A 24508-nucleotide genomic window follows, 5' to 3' on the forward strand; every position below is an offset into this window, starting at 1 on the left:
AAACAGAAGTGACACTGATGACGCTGAAGTGCTGATGATCCTGGCACCTGCAAGTGAAAACTTCACACTTTTGATCAGCCAGAACACAAGCTCTTTGCCATGTTAAAACCCTGCCCACCAGGGAAAAACAGTTTAACTGCCAAAGGAAAACCAGATCAAACCCCATACAGCTCTTTCACAAGACACTTTAAAAACAACCTCTGAAAAACAACCCAAAAATCTTTTGGTCTGATTTTTGCAGAAAGGAACAGACTGTGTGCTTTTGCCCAATGACTAACTTAATGCCACTGTGGGATGCTGCTGGGATGGAGGGGGCTCTGCTGTCCCTCCTTTGCATGGGCACATCTGGCAACTGTGCAGCCACAAACTGAACCACCACAGAAGTACTCATTTGGGGTGAAGTGGTGGTGGGTTCATTGCCTTGTAGATCAGCCGGGGACAGGAGGAGGCGCAGGCTGTCCTTTGTAGTGGCAGTTCACTGTGACCTTGTCCAAATGCATGCTGAGCTGGCTTAGCCACTGCACAGGGCACTCTGAAAAGGCTGTGGGTAGTACTCACTAAAATACTAAAATCTACTTTATCTGCCTCAAGAAAATTTAGTTCTAGATACACTCCGGTGTCACAGAACCCTCCATCCTGGGGCAGACCACAGGTCACCGCCATCCACTTCTCTATCAGCAGCCAGTAGAGGATGCCCAGGGAGGAACACAAAAATAGATGAGGCATGTGATGACATTTTTCTGATGCACTTTTCTGAATTCCGGTTATCTGCAGATCAGTCAGATCCCTCCTGGGGCAGAAATTATATCTTTGTGTTTAATGAACTGGATTTTTCAAACCACTTTCGGAATTTTTTTAAACTGCTGGGATGTGAAATATAATGTGTAGCAATTAGTTTTATAGTTTAATTTTATAGAGTGTGAAAACTATCTTTTATTTTGAGCTTGCTCTCTGGTGATTTCATTTGGTGGCCTTTAGTTCTTAAATTATTGGAAACAATAACTATTATCTGTTCATTTTTCCTATGCCAAACAGATTTTTATTCTCCTATTGTCCTTTTTTCCATGTTTCAGAGCCCAAGCCACATTAATCACTCCTCCCAGAGACACATACTGACTCTATTTTCTTGTCCTTCTGCTTTTCTCTGTATCATTCCTTGTAAAAAATGCCTTTTGGGATGAAAGGAACAGGGAGATAGCCCCCACACACACCAGTGGCACAACTGGGCCCTCTGTTTTGTTCTCTATTCATTTCAACTCCTGCCCTTTTATTTACTGTTTTGACTGTTACTAAGTACTGCATTGACTCTTTAAATCTCTGTTAAGATTGCAAGATCTCTTCCTGAATGACAATATGCAGTTCAAAGTCCATTCTTCTGCAAGCACATTAGGCTCTTTTCCTCCTCCACATGCGTTACCTTGCCTTTACCAACGCCTGGTGCCAGTGCAGTGCCTCGTGTCTCACTTCTAGTACAGTGAATAATTAAGCACACCAGCAAGAATTACCATTTCATTTTATACCTCCCTTCCCACATCATTCATGCAGACACTGAACACTTGATTCCACTCATGAGCTCTCTCCTTAAGAAAACCAACCACTTTCCTGAGTCATTCCTGAGCTGTGCTCCACACAGGACAACTTCCAGTCCCACACAAAAATATGCAAAAAAGATGGGTTAGTTTTTAAGAAAATTGCTCTGCAGTGACAAACTGGCAATCTGTTTAATATAATTTAAAACTTGTAACCCTTTAAGTGCAAGAGTAGCAATGTAAGTCTCAAGGGAATTTTCCCTTGTGTTGTCTGATTCTTACTGTTTCCTACAGATTCCCTGTCTTCTAACATATGTTTTTCTAAAAATTTACACCTCCACTTTTATCTGCCATTTCTATAAGAAGGCATGCAACATATTAGGCTTTAGCAAGTAACTAAGATAAGATACCACTGCTTTTCAGTGCTTGGGTTTAGAATTACTTTCTATAATAAAGGGCTTTTGTGCTATCAAATTTCACTGTGCATGAGCAAACAAAAAACTCTCACATGTTCAAAGACAAGGAAATTCCTTGTGATTTAAGAGAAAAAAGGAAAGAGATCAGAATGTGTGACACTAGTCACTTTAAAATTTCTTCTAGAGCTACTTAACAGATCTTTGCAACTGCGTTCAAGCTGTGAAGTCCATGATATTCCCCACTTGCCTTCACAGGTTTGATTTCAGAAGCTTTTCCTGCTCCACTTCTATGTCTATTGTAAGGTCTCATAAAAGTCACATCTAACACAATCAAGGTTGCTTTGGCTTCATTGTCCTGAAAAGTGGCAGAAATCTTGGTTTGTGTATTTGTCATCCTGATGTTTATGTTTATGAGACCAGTTATTCAAAAGCTAAATACCTGGAAAGATACTGCTCTCAGGCAGTTGTCCTGGTAACTAATACTATTTTGTGTGGTTTCCAAACATGAATTGGAAAGGATAACTAAAAATAGAAAAAGTAATTCCTACTCCGTGATAATAAAAGAGCCTCTTTTTTTCCCAAACTATGTTATGGCAGACCTGTTATTCTGTGAGTGATTCTTCTGGAAGCATGGACTGAGACACCACATAATCTCAGCCAGAGTCACAGCATTCAATGTCTAATTTATCTAATCTGGATCATTATGTGTACTAAGATGCATACAGCAGAACACACTCCAGACATGGGTTTTAAAGTAGATCCCAATACTTTACTACAATATAAGTTAAAAGGAAAATACAAAGGGAGTGTATATAATTGCCCTGGTTAGAGAGAAGAGGGGGTGGAGCTTTTAGCGCTGTGTATTCCATACCACCCACATCACTGCTGGGGGCGTGGTTTTGGCAGGAAAAGCCGGGCACTGGAAACCAAAGTTTGCCATCTTGCTGGATCTCTCCAGGGAGAAGGTATTGGGATCAGCCAAGTGGAGCCAGCCCCTCTCCGCCACTATCGGTCCCTTTCCCCTTCCTTCAAGTTGCGGCTTTAAGACACAGTGCTGAAGGACAGCGACGAGTCTGAGACGCCGCTCCCAGGGAACAAAAGGCAAGAGAAAGAGGCAGCAGCATGGAGCTGAGCCCAGTCCAGCCACACAGAGCCCAAGCCCCAGAAGGGCCCAAGAGGAGCAGCACCAGTGCTGGAGGCAGCTGTGCGGAATCGAACCAGCAAAGCAGAGTGGTCTGAGGCGGCACTGTGGCACAACAATAATGATCAAGCTTCCAAGGGGTTTGCTTGTCCTAGTCCTTCATTGTTTTCAGACTGGGGTGGCGGAGAACACTAAAGCAGGGGAAGCTCTCCTTGATGTATTGCCTTTGTGTCCCAAATACCTCGTGGCCCAGATGCAGGAACAGTGATGATATTGCCTTTGTCTGGAGACCACACCAGACAGTGTCTTCAGGAAGTGCTGGGGTTTTTTTCACAGTGATAAATGCCCTTTTTTGTGGGTAGGGCACCTTCTTTTTGCATACTTTTTGCTGTTAATACTGCTGTTGTCATTGTGATTTTAGTAAATTGTTATCTCGTAATTTCTCTTTATTGTCCCTCCATTACTGGAAGGGGCTGGCAGAAAGGGAGTGGCTTATTTGGAGTTTAGTTCCCTAAACCAGCAGTCTAAACCAGCACAATAATGTATCTCAGAATCACAGAATATTCTGGGTTGGAAGGGACCCACAAGGATCATCAAGTGCAATCCGTAAGTGAATGGCCCATATGGGGATCAAACCCACAGCCTTGGCATTATTAACACCATTATCCAACCAACTGAGCTCATCTCAGTGGATTAGTCCTTCTCATTGCCATGGTTAGAAATTCTCAAGTCTGCTTCTTGGAGAGCACCTCCTGAAAAAAACTGTCATGTTCTATTCAAGACAGCAGAATTCAGTTTTAACATGTTCTTACATAAATTAATTTGTAGTTAAAGCATTTGTGGCAGAATTTGGACAACACTGCAGATAAAACTTAGCTAAGAACCATAGAAGCCAAGTACTGATTTGTAAACATACATGTAATTTTAATAAACATTGAAAATGCTATCTGTTCAGTTTCCTACTTCAATCACGGGAAGCCTTGATCCAGAAGGTTCAGGGTGAAGGTTCCCAACAGTGCTTTGTTCACTCTTAACAGTGAAAGATACAAAGTGAAAATTTTGCTTTTATTTCCAACTCTTGCCAGTGTCTGAAGGAACAAAAAAGGTGTTAACCCAAGTTCTTCTGGTCCCACCTGTGAAGAAATGTTCTACTACTACTAGACCAGTTAATAGACTACTCCTATTAACTCCAGACAGCATTGCATGCTAAAGTAAACAATTACAGCAAAATTACACAGGACACATCAGCAAGCCTGTTAAAGGGCAATGCTTCCAAAAAGGCAATTTTTTCCAAGAACCTGTCCCTCATGTACCAGAGCCTTGCTTGGGCTACACTCACCAACAAGCTGCTTAATTATTTAAGACTTGCCTATCTAAGTAAAGCCGAATGCGCAGCAAACAGAAAATTAAAAATACATGTGTGGTGTGGCTAGGGTTCAGGTATGAACTCAAGCATATTTGAACTTACTTCCTTCATAATCTATTGTCTTCAGGCAAGTATGTGAATAGAGAGTGGAAGATACAGGACTGTAGGTGGTACAGAACAATAAGCCATAGCAATGTCAAACAGCAGACCTGAAAAAAGTTTTACGTGAGGACAGCAGCTACTAATAAGAAACTCACAAAACAAAGCAACTTAGCTGGGTATTACATTGTCACTGAGTTGGTCTGCACCCTTTTGTGTTCCATACTATATTCTAATTCTTCCTCAGCCTGGGGTGTGACTTTCTGGTCTAAAAATACTTGCTCATCTTACCGTTAGATGTTCTCATCTGCCGCCTCCGTCCCACTCGGTCCAGGCCGATGGGGGTACTTTGTGAGAAGGTGAGTGGCCGGAACCTGGCTGAAACAGCCTTGTACGGGGGCACCTGGTGTACTGGAACGGGTGGCCGTGTCACAGGCTACCGAGAAAACAGGAAAATCCAGTATTAGTAAAGCTGTCAGCAAGTCCAACTGAGCAAAGCTCAGGTATGAAGTAAGGTTTCTCCAGATAGTCCAGGTAATTACAGGGGCAGTAAAATCCCCTATGTTGAAGTGACATTGCTTAAACACTGCATACCATGTCCACCAGCATCACAGATCAAGTTTTATTACATTACAGGTCTTTGTTACATTAAAAACTCCATAGCCTTCTGTTGTGGTCAGACATGCTCTATAATTTTCATCTTGTAATACTCTTTTTTGAAGACAATCAGAAGGCGGGAGCACCTCTCCTATGAAGACTGGGCTGAGAGATCTGGGGTTGTTCAGCCTGGAGAAGAGAAGGCTCCAGGGAGACCTCACTGTGGCCTTTCAATACCCAAGGGGCCTACAATAGAGCTGGAGAGGGACTTTTTACAATGGCATGTAGCGATAGGACAAGGGGAATAGCTTTGTCTGTAGGAGAGTCAATTTAGATTAATGAAAAGGCTTTCTAGGATGAGGATGGTAAAACACTGGAACAGGTTTCCAGCAGAGGTGGTGGATTTTTTCTATCAGTTAAATGTATTGCTTGTCAGTAAAATAAGCAAGACAGTATTAACTGTCTAAATGATGCTCTGTTTTGAGTTCCCAGGAGTCTCATAAAAAGGAGTAATACTAAGTTTACTGCAACTTTATCTCGAAGCCATTTTCTCTGAATAAATCATTCATTTTTTAAATTATGACTGGAGAACCTACCCCGTTTTATTTGCAAATTGAGTCTGATTTTATGTTGTCCCTGAACAATTCCACATTAGCCAGGCTGAATGATCTTGCATAAGCATTCAATGTTAAACAGCCGGGCCTCAGCACATGAGCTTCAGAGAAACTCGTCTTTAGATCTTCTCTTATTGCTCAGTTGTTACTGTTCTTCTATCAAGTAATCTGAAATATCAGGGAGGGTTTTTAATGAACTATCTCTTGACTGTTACGAAACCTATGACAGTATTGTTTGAAAATGTTTTCTCACACCTAAGCTGTCAGATCAAAACAAAATATGGCAAAGAAGGAATTAGCTTCATACTTTTCAAATATTCCCATGGATTTTAGAAGCTTTAAAGAAAAAAACCCACCAGTGTGAAGAGCAGTCTTTGACAGCCCCACATAAAATACTTCTAGCACATATATTCCTGCTTCATGAGTCCTTTTTTACATTCCAGCTAAAAGTTTACTTTTTATTATGACTGCCAAAAACCTCAATGTGTATGGAATATGACTTATCTACAACCTCATCTTTAAACCTCATTTCCTAAGTGCCTTATCAGTATACCAGGATCCTTCACCACAAAAAGTCTGATTTGTCGTATCAAATAGCTAATAGAAGTGATGGCAATTACTGTATGCAAATAACTGGCTGAGTAAGCAAAAAAGGCTATTTATTTCTGGGTAACTAAAATTTTCTTACAAGGCTTCGGTCCAAATCCTTTCCCTGGACAGACTCGGATGTGCTTTTATTCAGTCCTGAGAAAGCCATAATTTGGCTTAATAATGTGCCCTTGTTGGGAATGCTCCATAGTTTTGGCCTTGACCACAGTGATCCAGCAACGTGCTCATTTAACCTCAGCCAAGCCCTCATGGCAGCACTGGAGCATGGAAAGAGTCAACTCAAATAGCTGCCTCGACACATGTTCCTTTGCTATTAAACTGATGTGAACAAGGTTTGAAAAGAGATCAATCTGGTTTCAGCACTAAATTAAGGGCCTGGAGAGTGTTTAATCACTTCCACAGTACAGCAAGTTGCCAGTACTTAACTATTGCTTGAGATCCATCTATTATTCTTGAGTAAGATGGCCTAGAATTTATAATTATTATTTTCCTCCTTTTTTTTCTCCAAGTTAAGAGATAACATCAATTTTAAAATACCTTAATTACATAGGATTTGAAACTAAAGCCTTTGCCTGGGTAAAAGGTTCATTTAGTTCAGCTAGGGTTTTGCATCAAGATGCATTTTTTCATCAGGGATTTATGAAAAAAAAGTGCAAAATACAGTAACAATGTCCATGTTATAAAATGTTTTTCACAGGAAACTTAAAATCCTGCTGTTGTTTCAACACTTTGGTACCCTTAAACTTTCCAGCAGGAGATGAAGTGGCATGAGAAAGACTACGAGGACTTAAATTCAATTAATAACTACCAGAATCAAATTTTTTGAGGATGCAAATACTATTTCTTTTTTTCTGTTGTTTTATCAGCTTGACAACTGCTTTAGGCAGAGGTCCTCCAGGTTTCATCTAAAGTGGAAAATGCCTGACCAGTGCAGTCTTACAAGAAAGCCAGTGAGCCTGAAGCTCTGCAACCAAGTGCAAGATGGGGCCAGGACCACCAACACAACAGTAAATTCCTCTACACATTGTGCTTGCTCAGCACTACCTCCAGGAAGAAAGGAGCAATTTTTACCTTTCAGAAGTTTTTAATCTCTCACTCTTTTACTTAAGCCAACAGAGATGGCAAATATAGGTACTACACAAGTACACACAGCTTGCTTATAGGTGTCCAACCTTTGTTTCATCTGATCAATTTCGTAGTACATGAACAGACATTGTATTTATATTGTCAGTTTTCTTACATTCTTAATTTCATTGATTTCTCAATTTATTACCAATTTTCTCAAGCAATGTTTTCATTAGTTGTAAGTATCTTTGCTATGCCAAAACCAAGATTTTAAACACCATTGTTAATGCCACAGTTTTTGAACAGGACTGCTTTTGGATAATTTGAAATGATCAATAAATAATGTGTTATTATTGCATTTGATTGTACTCCTCTGTTCCTCAGGCCCAACACCCTGTAAGGAGACTAAACACACAACTCTCTTACACACAAATGAGCCCTTATAGACCACCATGAGACATAATGATCATGCCAAGAAAGAAATCAGGTTAATTTACAATACAGAAAAGATTATCCCAAAGTCAGTATCAGGTTTGTTCCATGCTGTATTTCTTTTAGCAAGAATACAAAGTAATTAGTGACCAGGAAAGCAGTATTCTAAGTACACGATGCCAACTTGACAAAAGGGAAGGAAGAGAAGGAAGCATCCATTCTATTTTCTAGGCTGAAGACAGAGACAGGGAAGTGAAAGGGTCTTGTGCAGTTTGCAGAGCACATCTGTTTATCTTACTTGTGTCAGCAGATTTTCTCTCTCTTCTACTTGATCATCTCCATAGAAATTGACCCCACCTATTACGGAGATGGGTCTTCTTTTTCCCCCTCTGTGGTAGCCTACAGTATTGCTTTGCATCACAGACCCAACAGATGCCAGTCCTGGCCGATTTTCTCCATCCATGCAGTCTGTCCTCTGAGACTCCACTGCAACTGCATCTTCTGGTATAGAGAAACTTCGGATCGACATTTGGCCATAGTCTGAGAGAGGTCTGGGCCGGGATCTTTTTCCAGAGCCCCATTTCCTGGGTGTGACCTTTTGTGAGTCTGCCTTTTCTTCATCCTGGGATGTGGACCTCTTCCAGTGGTCATCAGAAACAACCTTGTTAAATGTGAACAAGTCAAATAAGCCACAGAATTTTCTGACAGTTAATCATTTGTGAGTTTGTCATATGGCAGGTCAACCTTACATTTCTAAAACAGAGTTACCATAAATACAATAAATGCAATTGACAATTCATGAAGAGATAACTTTGCAAAGCGCAGACATCATGATGCTTATGATGAGTAAGGTAAACAACCAACCATCAGCACCTCTCCAGCAGACAAGACTAGTAACACTAAAAGCTCACCTATTACCTCAGCAGTACAGACAGGTCCTATCACAAACACTGAATTAATGGAACAGTATCTTGGAAAGATAGCTCTGTGCTGACAGGACTTGTTCCTATGCACAAGTAGGATGTTACAGGTAGCACCAGTAAAAATAACTCAACTGTGGTTTTGGACTTTTTACCAAGGCTTGTAGCAACAGAACAAGGAGCAACAATTTTAAACTGAAATAAGGTGGGTTTAGATTAGGTATTATGAAGAAATTCTTGACCATGAGGGTGGTGAGGCACCAGAACAGGTTGCCTAGAGAAGCTGTGGATGCTCCAACCCTGGTATTGTTCAAGGCCAGGTTGGATGGGGCTCTGGGCAACCTGGTCTAGCCAAAGGTGTCCCTGTCTGTGTCTGGTGGGCTGGAACTGGATGATCTTTAAGGTCCCTTCCAAGCCATCCATATATCTCTCTGTTTCACCTCTGTTAAGTGATGAACAGCAAGGCTGCAGTTCGACCACTTGCAGATCCATGTAACTGTAAGCTGATACCAGACTGGGCAGTCATACTCCCTTCCTACCACTCACTCCCACAATCCCACTTGGTCAGATCTACAGGTTCTGCTCCCAGGACTGAATTAGGTGAGCAAGCTCATCCAGTTTCAGAGGGAGAAGCTCACTTCCCATATGCTCAGGGAGGTTAAATTCATACAGATTATGATTGAAGATATATTATAGCACAAACACAGGAAAAAATGATGGGTTTAGATAGGAAGCTTGGAAAATTAGCATGTTGTTCCTATTTAACAGCACATCTGGCTCACAGAGGTAATGCCTGCAAGTATCATAACTGCACTGATACTACAAGTCTGGAAATAAAATAACCTCAGCTGAAATACTTGGTAGAGGGAACATTTTTAAGCATTTCAATGCATTTGAAGTAACGCTGTTGTAATTTTTTCTAGCAAAACCCTTGCAATTTTTCAGGAAAAAAATCTGCACACAAAAATTTATGTTCACTTTTCCCTCAAATTTCTGATTTCTCAGTGTTTCTTGGCTTTTCCCAACTCCTTTATAAAAACAGAAAAGAAGCAGAGAGAGCTAGTAAGTATTCAAAAAAAAAAAAAAAAAGCATCACTTTGTCTCTCTTTGACTGTATTTTGTTCATTTGTTCCAGACCAGATGAAGGCATTCCAGATATTGCATTATTGCATAATCAAAGCAAACATGCAGCCCAGAAACAGCCTTTTACAATGATGTCTGTGGCAGAAGACTTATCTTCTGTCACCTTCTTCTCCACCTGCCATTTTCAGCCAGGCCACTACGAATCCAGTGAGTTTTTTTAGATCACATGATACAGTGGGCAGAAGTTGCTTTTTGTTTGAAAGACAGCTTAAGATTAATTTCATGCTATGAAAGCACTTCAGCCAGTAAGCAGAGTTACTCAATAGTCAATATTTTAACACGATTACTGCAGTTATGAAAAAATTATCAACATCACACATTGCTCTACATTCAATTATTTCACTTACAGCATGAAATTCATTCTAAATAGAGTACTTTAAAAAATTTTGGTTTCTATGGCATGACACCTGTCACTCAAGCAAGAACTTCAGGTTCCCTAGAGATTTTTGCTCACGACCAGTTTTAACAGTGCATTTAATTAAGTAGAGAGTCACTCCCCGGCTGGTGCATTGACACAGCTTCAGCAAAGCTGTCTCTTAAGCACAGCCCCTCCAACTCTGAGCAGCAAAGTCACAGGTTAAATAAGGTTCTTACCTCAGAATCAGACACAGGTAAAGGATCTCCACATATGCAGTGACTGAGAAAGGAGTTCATGAGAGTCATTTTATATTTTTGTTTCGCAAAGTCTTGTCCATAGGAGCTACAAATGTGAGCACACTCTCTGCATAACCAGTCAGGCAAAGTTCATACCATGATCCTGTACTTTTAGACTGAGGGAAGGACACGTCACACGTCATCTCATAATCTGCTGCTTACACCCTTATCTTGAGCAATAACATTTGCAGAGGACTGCTTTCGTTCTGCAGGACTCCACCTACAGTAGTGATCCAAATGACAGCCAGATTAATCTCTACTGTGCAACAAACAATGCTGAAGGATGTGTGTTTTTAGTCTTAGATCTATAAACTGCACTGAAAACACTAAAAACCCCCACAATCCTGTCATTGCAAAAACCAGAGGAAACCAGACCGATAATCTCACATTCCTCTTAGTGACCTGCTCAAGCAGGACCTGATCAAGTGACCACTTACTAGCAGGAATAAAAATATCCAGTACACAACTCACAGGCTCCAGTACTGCAGCCACTTAAGCATAAGTGTGATTCTTGACATCAATGAAAAAATACTGAGGAAACAATTGTATTCCACCTGTGACTGGCTTTATACTGGTGCACCACTGCTGACCTCAAATTACCTTCTCCTAATGAATCCTTTATAAGTGAAAGCATGTTGATGTTGTACAGTTATTACTGGGAACATCTACAGATGTGTAGAGATACATATGCCACTTCATATAGGATGAAAATCAAAATCTCATGCTCTGGCTCATGCCTTATAAGTGCTGGTCAAAAATTTCAAGGAATTTTAAGATTTCTAAGAAGTTACGGTCTAAGATTAATTCACATTGGATTTTCTGAAATTCACACCTCTTAGTCTAGCAACAGCACATGATCATCAATGTTAGCAATCAAGATTATTAATCTTGTCTTTTAGGCTGTATCCTCAGTTAGGTTTCTTCTGAGACTACAAAGCAAACAGCTCTGCTTGTTTGTGCTGATGCAAATGAATTCATTTTATCTGGATAACTAAATTCCTACAACAGCAAATTAGTTAAATCATTGTATTTCAACTGCTTTCCTTATTCCTGACAGCAATGTACCTACAAATACAACCATTTAAAATGAACATTTACTTCAATCCAGGCTACACTTTTATTTGCTATTCTTCCCTTCCAATATGTCACTCTTAGCTGCAGATTCCCACATTTAAATGTCGGTTGTGCAATGGAGCTGTCTGTACATTAACTAGATAATAAAGCTGTCATCATAGCCAGTAGAAATCTAGGATGAAATTTTGTTGCCTGAACATAAGCACCCAGGGCCATTTCAAATGTCCAAAGGAATCTGAGATACCTCCACATGCCATGGATCATGCAAGTGTGACACAGGACCTATGGAGGCCTGGGCCATCCAGAAGCAGCCCCTGGGGACAAAGGGAAGCCTGTCAGGACATCACCAGCAGTGCTGGGTCTTTTATGTTCCAGGAATCAAGTTGAGCCCCCAAACAAGAGCATCAGCCAAGCCTACTGAGTGACCAGCCAGGCAGCACTACAGGCAGGAACCAGGTGTCAAGCTGGATTGCAGGTAGGTTTAGGTGGAGCTACAACCATGTTCTCCAGTGCTGTGGGCAACCCTGCTTGGTCCCCACCTCCTGCTCCAGCAATGTGCAGCTTCACCATGAGGTGCTTTCCAGCTGTGTGCAGCTGTCTTTGATACCCATCCCTCACCCCACTTGACAGCTATTTTTAGTTGGGCTCAACTCCAGGTGCCACATTCAGGTGTGCTGTTAATGCTGTGTTCCCCAGGACCCCTGACCGCACCCAACAGGCTACAGTGGGAGCTCTCCCAGGCTGCTCCCAGGTAAACAACTACACCACAGAGTCTCTGCCCAGCCAGACCAAACCCCTCCCGTGCCTGGGCCCAGACTGATTTCCTAATCCACATACAGCAACTTCAAGGACTTGATCATGATCTCACCCAGCTCAACTTGGCACTGGTACAACCCTGTTCCATTTAATGGCACATGACTGCTATTGGTGTTCTCTGTACTCATTAATAACCAAGGTAAGCAACATCAGCATCAGGTGTTTAATCACTAAAATCTTAGCTTAATCTTTAGAGCCAGGTTCTCCAACTATTACTCAGACCACGTGTACCTTTGATAAATGCAGAACTCAGAACTGATTTCAGTGGAAATGCTGCCCAAGGAGCACAAGATCTGATTTGTACACTACTGATAAAGTGTTGCTTATGTGGATGCAACTTTTATCAGTGATATGGCAAAGAAATTGCTGGTACCTGAAATTGCATGGCAGGACTTTCACTGGCGCAGTTACACCAACCATGAATAACCCTTCATCCTCTACACCTGACCCCATTCTCTGCTGCAGAGAAAGCCCAAACTAGAAGTCTGACCCAACAGTGCCTGCTGCTGGTCAGCTTCCTGCTGTTGGCACACTTGTGAGGGCTGACACCATGACAGCAAAGCAAAAACAAGCCCTAAGCGTTTTTTGGGGTTTTTTGTCAACATGTTCAGCCAATAAACTCTGTAATTAAAATCACCACTTTATAGAGGTCTTGGTGACCATGTACATTGCTGAGGCTCCCTGACCACTAATCTGCATTTCAACCCCTACTGTTACCTATTTGGATTTTTTAAATTTTATCTTTACATCCTGAATACAATTAATGTTTCATAACATATACATACAGACAAGTACGAAGGTATAAAGGGACACATCTCTCCTGAAAGTTTTTTCCCTACCTGGTAATCTGTTGGGAAGTCACAAGTAGGTGCCTCTTGGACAAAGACCCCCAGCCTTCCTCTTCTCCAGGGAAAAGAGCATCCTGCTTCTGCCTCTTTTTTTTTGTTGTTGTCTTTGCTTTTGTTTTGTTTTCCTTAGCTATACAATAAGGTGCAATACTTCTTGTTCTGTTATCTCTGTATGTTTGAGCTGCCTGGCTGAAATGTAATTTTGCTAACTACTGCTGTCTTTTTCTAACCCAGAGAAAACAGATAATCAAAATCTAATAATGTCTTTACAAAAACACATGCTAACTTGCAAATGCAATTTATTAAAAAATGTGATAAATTAAACAGATTTTGATTCTGACTCAGAATAAGTTACGAGGAAAACCTGAGTAGGCTGAGAAGTTTCAGAACACAATTACTACATATTCTCAGTGAAAAGTTGTGATAGGTAATCAGTCATGTTCTTCTGTAAATGACAAGGCTTGCAAATATCACAATACTTGTGCTAGGTCATGTAGACATCTCTGTATTTTGATCAAGAATACACATTTCTGCATATATTTAGGGATCTATATAAAAAACGTACAAATTTCTTACACTAGCAATGACAGCTATATGACAATTGGTGACTATTAAATAGCTATTATTTCTCTATAAGACAGTAACTGCCAAATCTGAGGAACTCAGCAGTAATATTAGAATTGGCTTTTCAGTTCATACAAGCCACTAAACATAAAAAAGGCCAAGGGATCATGACCTAGTAGCAATAAATTATTTTGCCACCTTGACCTTACAGTCTGGACAACATATCTCTACCCAGGTACATGATAAAAGGTAACCTCTGCACTTTTTCTCATTGCTAAATAGCAGTGGGAGACCATTAGTTGAAGTTCATTTACCATCACTACTTAATGAGGTCAAAAGCTTGTTTTATGTTTCGTGGACATGATCAATACTTTCTCTTTTTTGCAAACTGTTGCAACAGACACAGAGATTATGAAACTCTGGATAAATAAGCATCCCAGAGAAAATTTATTTATTGCTTTCTTTCTAGATTTTATAAAAGATTCTGAAGTGCTAAGAGAGCCCAGTGATCCCCTTTTGATCCAACAGGCTGACAATTTCCAACAGTGATACCATCACAGCAACAGCTACCATGGAAATGACTGCTTTTACTGTAGAAGAAAGCACACTTTCAGCAAGTGCATCTTCGATCACAAACAAACCAGAATTATTAAACCAGTCCAATTCAAGAAAATTCCCATCTATTCCTTTCTAATTAAATGCACACTGTACTATATTTTTTTCCTTTACACCCCTGTGCCTCCTCTGCCACTAACATAGCTTCTTTTTAATTAGCCTTTGAGAAGACCCCACATAAATGCATTGGTTATCTATCCCTAGAATACAAAGGGCTTTTCAACCAGTGGTCTGCAAGACAGCAAAATACAATCTATGAAACAACTGCAAAAAAACCCTCCTTAAAAACTAATGCAATTACACCTATATAAACAAGCAAAGCAGAAGCAATCAAAGAAATACAACCATAGTCAACATTTAACTAAGTTTGAGCTGCTTGGAGGATAACCTCCCTTTCCTTTTCCCCCTCCCCCATAAGAAACAGTTGTGTGGAGCCACAGTTTAAAAATTTGCAAAGCACTGCTTCTGAGAAGGACTCCCTAAAGGAATACCACTGCACTACACCAGAATGACCTCACAGAATGGATGCAGGAAATACTATGCATTGTAGCACAGAAAAATTATATTACTGTGCCCTGTGACACAGCAAAATCAACCCCCACTACCAACACAAACTTCTGTGGTAAAACATTCATTTTAGAAGTTTTAAAAATTGGGGAAAAACATGTATAATTCTCCTCTTCGGATTTGTGGACATCAAAGCTATTGTGGTGTTCTAACTAACAAATATGCCAATAAAACCACATTAAAAGATCAGGCTATATAGATACAAAGAAAATGTAGCCATCTATTTTCTAAGGCCTTTTAATGCAGGTTTGCTTCATTTAACCTGATCCTTGAAAGCCTGCTTATCGCAATCAACGATAAAGCATAAAGCTTTCCCTCTCAGCAATATGCCTCACCAAGATTAGCAAGTTCACCTTGGTAATATCCATGTTTCACAGATAAGGAACAGATACAAAGCAGTTAAGTCATGTAGAAGCATAGGGCTGGACTGGAAATGACAAGCGGATCTCATGATTCTCAAATCCGTTCCTCAGCCTCAAGGATTTCCTTTGTCCTCTCCTCTAATTCATTTCCAAAACCAAATCAGCTAACATATTTCTGAATGGCAGAGGGGAAGGGTTTCAGGGAAATGTATTTCCTTTGCAAAAATAATCTTATCACTCATAGAAAAACACGGATGTCCTAAAACCCCGAAAACTGTTTCCGGTAGTTTTCTGGTGACTTGCTACTTGGGGATGGCTGGGTGATGCTCTTATACTGTCCCTTCTTCACTTCAGTATCTGAACTAGAACAGCAAGAATGTACTGTATAGTACAGGGGTATTCATATTCTCTGCTTCTTTTAGATGTACAGGTATTAATAAACCCTAAATAAATCCCTAAGTATTTTCTGAATTGACTCAGAACACCCCAGCTCAAGTAACAGGTCTAAAAAAGAGCTTTTTTTTTCCATTTCCCTTTATTTGGCAAAACAAGAAACTTTTTCCTTCTTTCAGGCTATCTTTGTAATGCTCACTGGCAAACCTCAAAAGCCAGATGATAACCACAGGTTGGAAGTGGAACTTTATGCTAACAAAGCAAAACATAAAAAGCCATAAGCCTCTGCCTCTCTTCAGAGTCTCTCCAAAATGAGGTCCTCTGGTTCCTCACTCTCTCCACCCTTCCAGAGCAAAGCCTCATCATCCCTGCTCAAGCCCAAGCCCTGCCCTCGGCAAGCCCCAGCAGCAATCACAAACCCCAGTGAGGGGTGGAGCTGCCTTGGGCAACTCTACCTCTGCCAACTATTACTTCCTAGAGCATTGGGTGGGGGCAAGGCTGCTGTGCTCGGTTCCCCCCAGCACTCGGCCAGTCTCCCAGGCTGCCACAGCATCCTGGTACCACAAGCAACACAGCAGCCTCCAGATGCCAGAATAGGAAAATGCAGGTGGCTCAGAGGAAACTCTGCAGCTGCCTCTGCTCACTTACGGATATCTCAACCACCTAGCATTGAGATGGATTTTCAGTGATGACAGCTCAACACTGCACATGATGTAAGAAACCAAATCACATGGCCAGAGGTGCTGTTCCACTTTCTGGGGTATTATTTATTACTCCTGATACCAGGGGAAGCAGCGCCTGGGTATTACTGAGGTGCCACTGGATGGCTACACTAGAGTCAAATATGAGACACTCTGGAACGGCAGAGGTGCACATATCCAATAAAGCAAGAGAGCAGCTTGCTCCAGGCTAACTGCAGTGAAGTCCATCTGAGCTCTCCCTGTCACCATCCAAAACATTTCTGCAGGGATGACAGTAACTCCTGTATTATCCTACAGTTTTCAGGAATGGACAATTTTATTAAGAACTGCAGAGTTACTTGGTCTAAAATTCAACCCGATCCAGAATTCAGATTACTGTCATGACTGCCTTGTTTTTCTTCTTCCTAGTAGTGGATACAGCAACAAACGATTATGGGCTGCACTGAATGGATGACAGCTCTGCTGCTGAGAGTTGAAGGAGTTTTTGCTGCAATAGGAAGATATTCCTGTCCTTTGAGGGCTACCTGCTGCATTACTGCAGCAATGGATTCTGCAATTTGGGTTTGTAGCAGTGCACAGTGGTTTCTAGTCTAGCTCTGGGCAAGCGCTTCTGGGAGTCACTCACTGAGTGACTGTGGGGACATTGTGCGAATGTAGCCTGACTTGTGCAGAGCAGCTCAGAGTTTAGTGCAAATCCTGTGTTGCTTGGTCTCACTGAAACTTCAGTTTTCTGTAAGACGCTGCTGAGAGCCTGAGGGGGTTCTGCTGCTCTGGCCCCAGGCCCTGTAGCCAGCAAGACCAGAGTGCCATTGGAGTGGTGAGCCCTCACTCCAAATTACAAGCCCCTTAGGAGTAAACCCAGTTTAAGAAATCCCCCCACTACTTTATCTAATTATCCTTCACAGTTTATCACATTTACAGTTATACATATTAGCCACACTCTAAATCGCATGCAGATGAAGCAGAGGTGAATAAATCCAAAAGGAAGAGTTCAGAGAGCTGAAAGCAGCTAGCTCCCAGCAGCTGTGCTCATGACCAGCCCCACCGCACTCAGGAACTTGAGGCAGGTATTACAGATAGTCATCCTCAGCTCCCGGCTGCTCCTTGTGGGGATTGAACATGACCACATCCAGCTACCACCCTTTGGTCCTTCACTGTAAGGACACTTTTTGAAGCCAGAAATAGTGAGGATAAGCAGGATAAACATATATGTATCCTCTGTATTCCCATCTATACAGCTCTTCTTCCTCTCCGTAAGTTGTCCTCCAAGTTAAGCCCTCTGTGCCCGATATTCAGAGCCCAGAGTCCTGTATAGGTCAAACCAGCTCAACTCTGCCAGCTGAGTACTGGGGACTTTATGATGCGGCTAATAAGGACCAGAGACTTTTGTATGGCATGAACAGAAATGAGTCGACAGACAGGTCTTAGAACATTTAAAATATTGTCTGCAAATAAACTCTGACTCGACCTTAATTACAGCAGTTACCTCTTCACTGTAATTTATCATTCACTTATGGTCATGTAGATAAGGTACTCAAGTAATAAAAAGTCTGGTGTACTGTGAACCCAGATGCCAGCAAGGCAACCTAAATACCCGATGTTCTAAGAGTTTGTTAAAGACTAGGTGATTTATCAAGTAACTTGATTTTTACTTTCTTGTAACAAATTCAGAACAGTGTTTTGTTCAGGCAGCCTTAGTGGCTGACACATTCCAGTCTGAAGCAGGCTAAGTTTTCATTATACCAGAGACATGGGGCTCTTTCTTCATGAAAGCAAAGACTATGTGAAACACTCCAAACAAGTACAAACTTGTACTTAGTCATCTCTTCATGCTATTTAAAAGCAACATATTGAATATAAATGACAGTGGCATGAAGCAGACAGTGGCAAAGCACGGGATGTCACAAGTGAGCTTTGGTGACTCACACCTCTGTAGCTTCAAAAGTGCTGAGGCTGCACTTAATTAGCTCTTCCCTGGGAAGCAACCTCTGTCAGGACCAAAAACCAAGAAATCTCCCCTGCTCCAGTCCAAATCTTGCATTTTGGTGAAACCAACAAAGTAACAGAAGTGGCATGATCTCAAACTTCCCAAAATATCGATTCTGATGAATGAATAGATGTCCTTGCATGAATACTGCAAAATCAGCTTTACTGCAAAATCAGTGGTGGGGAAACAAGGCAGAAATATTTATCTCCCATATTTGGGAAAATATAGAGATGGTCCAAATTCCACAGATTTCATTTGCTGACTAATCTACTAGATGACTGAATAAGGGAATAAACTACATCTGCTTCCAGCTACGGCAGCCAGTCCTGAAAAGAGAACCTATTTTGAGCCTGACTGCTAGTACCCTCTAAGCTTTGAACCAAAATATGTCTCCAAGCCTTAGAGGCTGTATTGGAATACGTACTGGCTTATACATGAAATCTGTACAGAAAGGCAGATCCATAAAACATGGGAACAGTGCAGAGCTGTCCATCAACACAGTGTATTTAAGGTTCAGACAAAATCTTGAAAATGTGTGATGTCCATGGCTCCACACTTACATCTCAAATGATTGTTGAGAGCGAACCAAGCACTCAACCATCATAGGAACAACTTGCTGGGCAGGTACAGTTCTGTAACGCGGAGGTGGTAAGGTAAAAATGAATTGCAGTCAAAAGTTCAAACCCCAGTGACCTCATTGTGTGAGTATGTGGCATTCATAAAAGTGCCTACAGGCTGAATAAACTCCAATTAAAAAAATAACCTGGCATAAATATCTTTGGTGCCAAGCTAGCTCTGTGCTGAGGGAAGCATGCTGCAAAGGAGGAAACAAAATGGTCCAAAGAAATGGTAGGAAGAAACCATACCACTCTACCTGTTTTGCAGTCACTCTAAGTGCCACAGCTTTAAGGCTGTGTATGAGATGAGAAGCAGGCATGGAAAAAACAGACTTTATATCCTTTGCATAGTAAGATAAAAGCAAACCCTGTCCTGCAGAGCTCCTGCTTCCAACCCACAGCTACCGCCTCCAAAAACTGTTTTTTTCCATCAGAAGAGAGGTCTGTCTGGATGCAGCTATGCCATGTGAGTAGCTACAGCTGTTTTTACCAAGCCCAGGGGCTGCACGCAGTGCTCACAGCAGAGTGAGGGCTTACAGCCAAGGGGCCTGTTCCCTGGCCACCACTTCTTCCATCTTTTGCAGGGATCCGTCCCATACTGTCTGCCTGCCCACTACACAAACCCAGAGCTGCCACTAGTGCACACTCTGTATTTTAGACAACTGAAGCAAGCACTAAAAGACACTCACAATTACCCTAAAATATGTTGTAATATAAGGAGAAAGCTTAAATTGCATGTTAGATAATAACAGAACGTGGTGTTAAAACTAAAAACTGCAGTAACTTTTATCCACCCAATGTACACACGTTCATGTAAAAACTGTACTGGTTTGTCAGAAGCCAAGGGGAAAGACCAGACAAATTTCTTCTGGGTCATGATGGCAGATCACCACTAGATGGTAGATGAGTAGCATTAATTCTACCTCCCATTTTATTCCTGAGAAATACAACTGGCATCCATCCACACTAGGGCTCTTGCCTCTTCTGGCAGTGTGAAAGCATCTCCTTGCATGCAAGTGAGAGTTCTGGAAATATGGATGGCTGGAGCAGTTCTAGGGCTCCAGAAGAGGAATAATCTCTGAGCCCAGACATTTATACACAGTGAGTTTACTTTTTCAATCTTACCATTGCTGCAAACACAACAGTAAACAAACTTTTTTTCCAGCAGAAGGACAACACTGATAAGCTCTGTAACCATTTAAAGTTAGTTTGCAAAAACTGTGCCAAGCTTTCAAAAGGACAGCTTCACAGACATTTTGAAACTTTAAAGCATGAAAGGCTGAAGCTTGTGAGCTGCAGCATTGCCTTTGCCTTACTCATACCTAAGGGCTAAGATACTTTAGTCAAACTGAGGTGGCTTAAAAGATATGTTGGCTTTATTTTGTAAAAGACTTGCATATTTATGTAAGTCCAGATGGATTTTTGCCCCAGCGTTATCTTTTCCAACAAGCAGCAAACCTTTCACAGCTACCTTAGCCCAAGCATCTCAAAACCCCATCACTGCTCATCGCTGGGGCTCAGCTAAGCCTCACTGCTTCAGACAGGGGCAGGGTACGTCTGACAGCTCTTCACCAACACTGCCCAATCATTGCAACTTCGCTGGTGTCAACTCACACCATATTTTAGGTGGGGGCACAATGTTATCATGTGAATTTACCTCAGAGGTGCTGCAAATGTATCTGTCTACCCATTCATTGCGAGTATGAAATCATGTATTTGGTGAAGTGAAAACAACAGTGTCTTCACGGTAACAACAGCAGCAACACACTCAGCCCAGCATCTGAAGTACTGCTGTCTGCAGTTGGCAAGCAAAAGAATAAGCAAGCAGTGTATGGGCACCACTGCACGGGGAAAACATTGGATACAACTGAATGCTTAAACCTCTGTACTGTGTCTTTCACGCCACACTGCTCTACAAATATTACCATGTTCTGCAAGGTTTCCACAGGCAAAGTGTTTTACAGTAAGTCAACACTACTTCAGAATACGTGGACTCTTTAAAAAAGACCTTTCAGTTGTGAAGGAAACACAGCCAGACCCTGCTCAGGCTGGTAAAATCTGACAAGGCCACATGATAAGCTGGTGTATCTGCAGGGTGCAATGAGCTGCCCTTGAAAACGTACATGAATAGCTTCGCTGCCAAAACTTTCTTTGATATTAATGTGCAAAGAAAAAATAATTTGACATTAGCATCCAAAGAGAATACATTAAAGGAAATAATTGCTGTCAGCATATTTTAGCAATAACAAGCTGCAGCAGCCATTACTTTGCATTGTTTGCATTGTTTTGCATTAATAGAGACAAAACCTGACAGGATACATACATAGCTTCTGAAGGATTTTGCTTTCTTTCTTACCTCTTCCTTTTTCTCTTCAGTACCAGAGGCTAAATTGAGGCTCAGCTGAGAGTGGCTGCTTATGCCACTGTCTTCATTTCCATCATCATAGTACACAGTTTGCACTGAGTCCTGGAAGCAAACAGGATTCCTGCCCAGCTTCAGCCCTGGTATCTCAACTCTCTCCTCACTCTCTGATGAGCTCAGCGACAACGTGCTGTGATGGTTTGGACAGTGGAAATTCATACTGCACTTGACCTTCCCTGCAGTTGGACTTTGAGGCTTTGGAGTAGTTGGCCTGACCGGAAGGTGAAGGTTTTCGGCTTCATCTGTACACTGCTGGGTAGCTTTTGGTTCATCTGAGTCCGAATAAAAGACTTCATTGGGAAATGGACTAATGTCGTTCAGCGTGGGAGAAAAGCTATCAGAGTCTGGGATACCTGATGATGTCCTGAGGCTTTTATCTTCAGTGACAGATATATTCATTTCAGCCTCTTTATCCTGAGCAGTCACAGGGCTTTGCAGGCAAGGTGTTCCTGGCAAGGAAGAGTCTGGACTGGATACTGAGGAGGTGCATCTCTTCCTGTCATGATCCGTGCAGCTGGAAACCCTGCGGGAATAGTCATCGTGCAGCCTGCTGTTTGACCTTGTTCTCTGGGACAGCTCGCTGGGAGAAGGAGCCGTGCTCTTGGGGCCATCCTTCTTCCATGCAACATCTGTAACATTACTTACAAGTTTCAAAACTCTGTCAAAATCCTTTGCTCTGATAGGGCTCTTCCACCGCTTGGATCTCCTCTCAGGGTTTCCACCACTTTTGTCTGAGTCAGCAGAAGCAACGCTCACAGTCCTTGCTGGTACCTGTTTTTCATTTGCAAGCTTCAGATCAGCAAGGTTTGAGGTGGACTTCCGTTTGAACGAGCTTTTCTTCAGAAAGTTCAAATTATCTGAACTTTTGCTTCTCCGATAAATGATCCTGTTGTTTTCAGAGTCTTTCACCAAAATTTCACAGATCTTTGGCTCTGCAATGACAGGTGATGTTGGCCTAACACAGTTGTGGCAACTCTGAACTTTATCTGTGTCTAGCAAGTTTATGCGGCCAGCACCATAAGCCCGCCTGATGCTGCGTGAGCGATGGGTGTTCCTGAGGAAAGACTCATCGCTCTCCTCCGCATCAGAGCAGTCAGAAGCTAAACCATCCACTGCATTCTGGAAATCATGTAGAGGCCCCGAATAGGAATACCTGTTAGTCTGAACTTGCACTACTGCCCCATTTGAACCATGTTTGCCTATGCTGTTCTCATTTAAGATGTCTGAGGATTCCCTTGTTTGAATTCCTTGTTGAACTGAAGATTTCAACTTCTTGAAAGATCCCATCTTTCTGACAGAAGAGAAGGCATTCCATGTGGATGAGTTGCCCATCAAAACCAGAGAACGAGGCCTGTCAGAGCTGGAATTAGCCCGTTTCCGAGGGGTGGTGAAAAAGCGCATGATTTTGGAAGGGCTGAGTTTATCCTCTTGAAATTCTTCCTCATGACTGTTGCTGGTGCTGTGTCCCCCATTATGACTGGCACAGGTAGTCTGGTTTTGGGGCTCTTTATTATCCATAACTATGCACGTAACAGTGGTGCCATTTCCACAGCCATTCGGAAATGTTGTCATGCTCTCGATGCTGTAGGCATGGAGGCTGAGGCTGGGGTAGCTCAAAGCAACACTGCTGTCTCCACCAGCTGACCTGGCTGCCTCCCCTTCATCTGCTGCACCTTGGTTTGCCTTGCCTTCACATCGACTGGGTGAGCTGAGCTCCTCAGGCGGTGCTGCCTGCATCAGGAAAACAAAAGCCACCATTAAGAAACTCTCTGACAAAGTCACAAACTAAAAGAAGTTTGAGCTACGTTACAGGAAATAAAGACACACACACAAAATGAAGCTGTTCTTCTATGGCAAACAAAGGCGTGTTGCAGGGGTGCAGAGAAGGCATTTGTAACTCCCTCAAAGTACAATCGCATTCATTAGCAATTTAAGAGACCAGAATAATTTCAGTATGTACTTGTTTCTCTAAAGCTAATCACCTAATAAATTCAGTATGACTAGCACACCTACCTTACCACGGTAAATACAATCCTCATACACACTTAAGAGAACGAAATTCCCAATAACAGCTATCCAGTCTTCCTCCTCAGGTGCTCAGCCCTGAGCCCCAAGACATGTGGGAGGTTTACATCTAAAACACATTCATCAAGTGACACCTAATTCTCAAACAGGAGGCAAAGAAGAGGAAAACAGGCATAATTTTTCCTACGCTTGCTTCTTTTGGAAGGCTGTGTGACACTTGACTGACTTGTCTGTCCCCTGGCACATGAAATCCTAAAAAAGTACATCAAGTGCACAGCAAAGTCTTTTTCCCTGTGAAAGAAAACAAGAATTAAAAGCAGTATACTTAGAAGCCAGCATATGCTGTGGTGACAGCAAGATGAAAACGTAAAAGTGAGTGGAGTGTTTGGGACGTGGTGTAAGGAATCTCCTCCTCAGCTGAGCCTGGGAGATCCAGCGGGTCAAACCACACTCCAGTGTCTGGGAAAGCTGTGCGGGGTCTGTCCCCTACCCCGGCCAGGGGTCTTTGCCAGGCAGGCAGGCGTTTGCCCCATCACGGTAAGCAATGCCCCGAAAACCACTGGGATGCCCAGTCTGAAGCTGGCTCCACCTTAAAAACAAACCTCATGGCACGGTTCTTTCAGCAAGGGGTAGTGGGCTCTTCGAAAACTTGCCACTGTTGGCAGAGTCATGGGGGCGGCGGGGGGAGTTCCCCCTCGCCCCGAAGCAAGAAGAGAAAGCATACAGTTGTGCTTTGGGGAAAGCGACAGCCCCGGACCCTTCTTTGTCTCCTTCCCATGGCAAGGGCCGCGGGGGCTCGGAGGGCAGCGGGGAAGGGGGTGTGGGCGAGGCGGAGGCGCGGTAGGAGGTGCAGGAGCCCGCCGGCGTTTGCATCGCGGGGACACCGCCGGGGCGCCCGGCGGGACCCGCACAGCGAGTCCCCACCTCCAGGT

General features: G+C 42.4%; 1 protein-coding gene across 6 annotated transcripts in view; it reads right to left on the bottom strand.

Moving 5' to 3' along the window:
- SPATA13 (spermatogenesis associated 13) overlaps nt 1–24508 on the bottom strand; it is a 170109-nt gene that overhangs the window by 21461 nt on the left and 124140 nt on the right. For 4 of the 6 annotated variants that reach the window (XM_019286422.3, XM_010400490.4, XM_019286423.3 and 1 more), the window contains 3 exons: nt 21486–23282; nt 8167–8529; nt 4843–4987 (listed from right to left, as the gene is read on the bottom strand). In XM_019286422.3, the coding sequence (XP_019141967.1) occupies nt 4843–4987; nt 8167–8529; nt 21486–23282 (2305 nt within the window). Of the gene's footprint in view, nt 1–4842; nt 4988–8166; nt 8530–10525; nt 10733–21485; nt 23283–24508 lie in introns of those variants that run through there. The other 2 variants (XM_010400492.3, XM_010400491.4) reach the window with 2 other exon arrangements.

This window comes from Corvus cornix, chromosome 1 (assembly GCF_000738735.6).
Source record: "Corvus cornix cornix isolate S_Up_H32 chromosome 1, ASM73873v5, whole genome shotgun sequence".
In the NCBI taxonomy this organism is placed as follows: domain Eukaryota; kingdom Metazoa; phylum Chordata; class Aves; order Passeriformes; family Corvidae; genus Corvus; species Corvus cornix.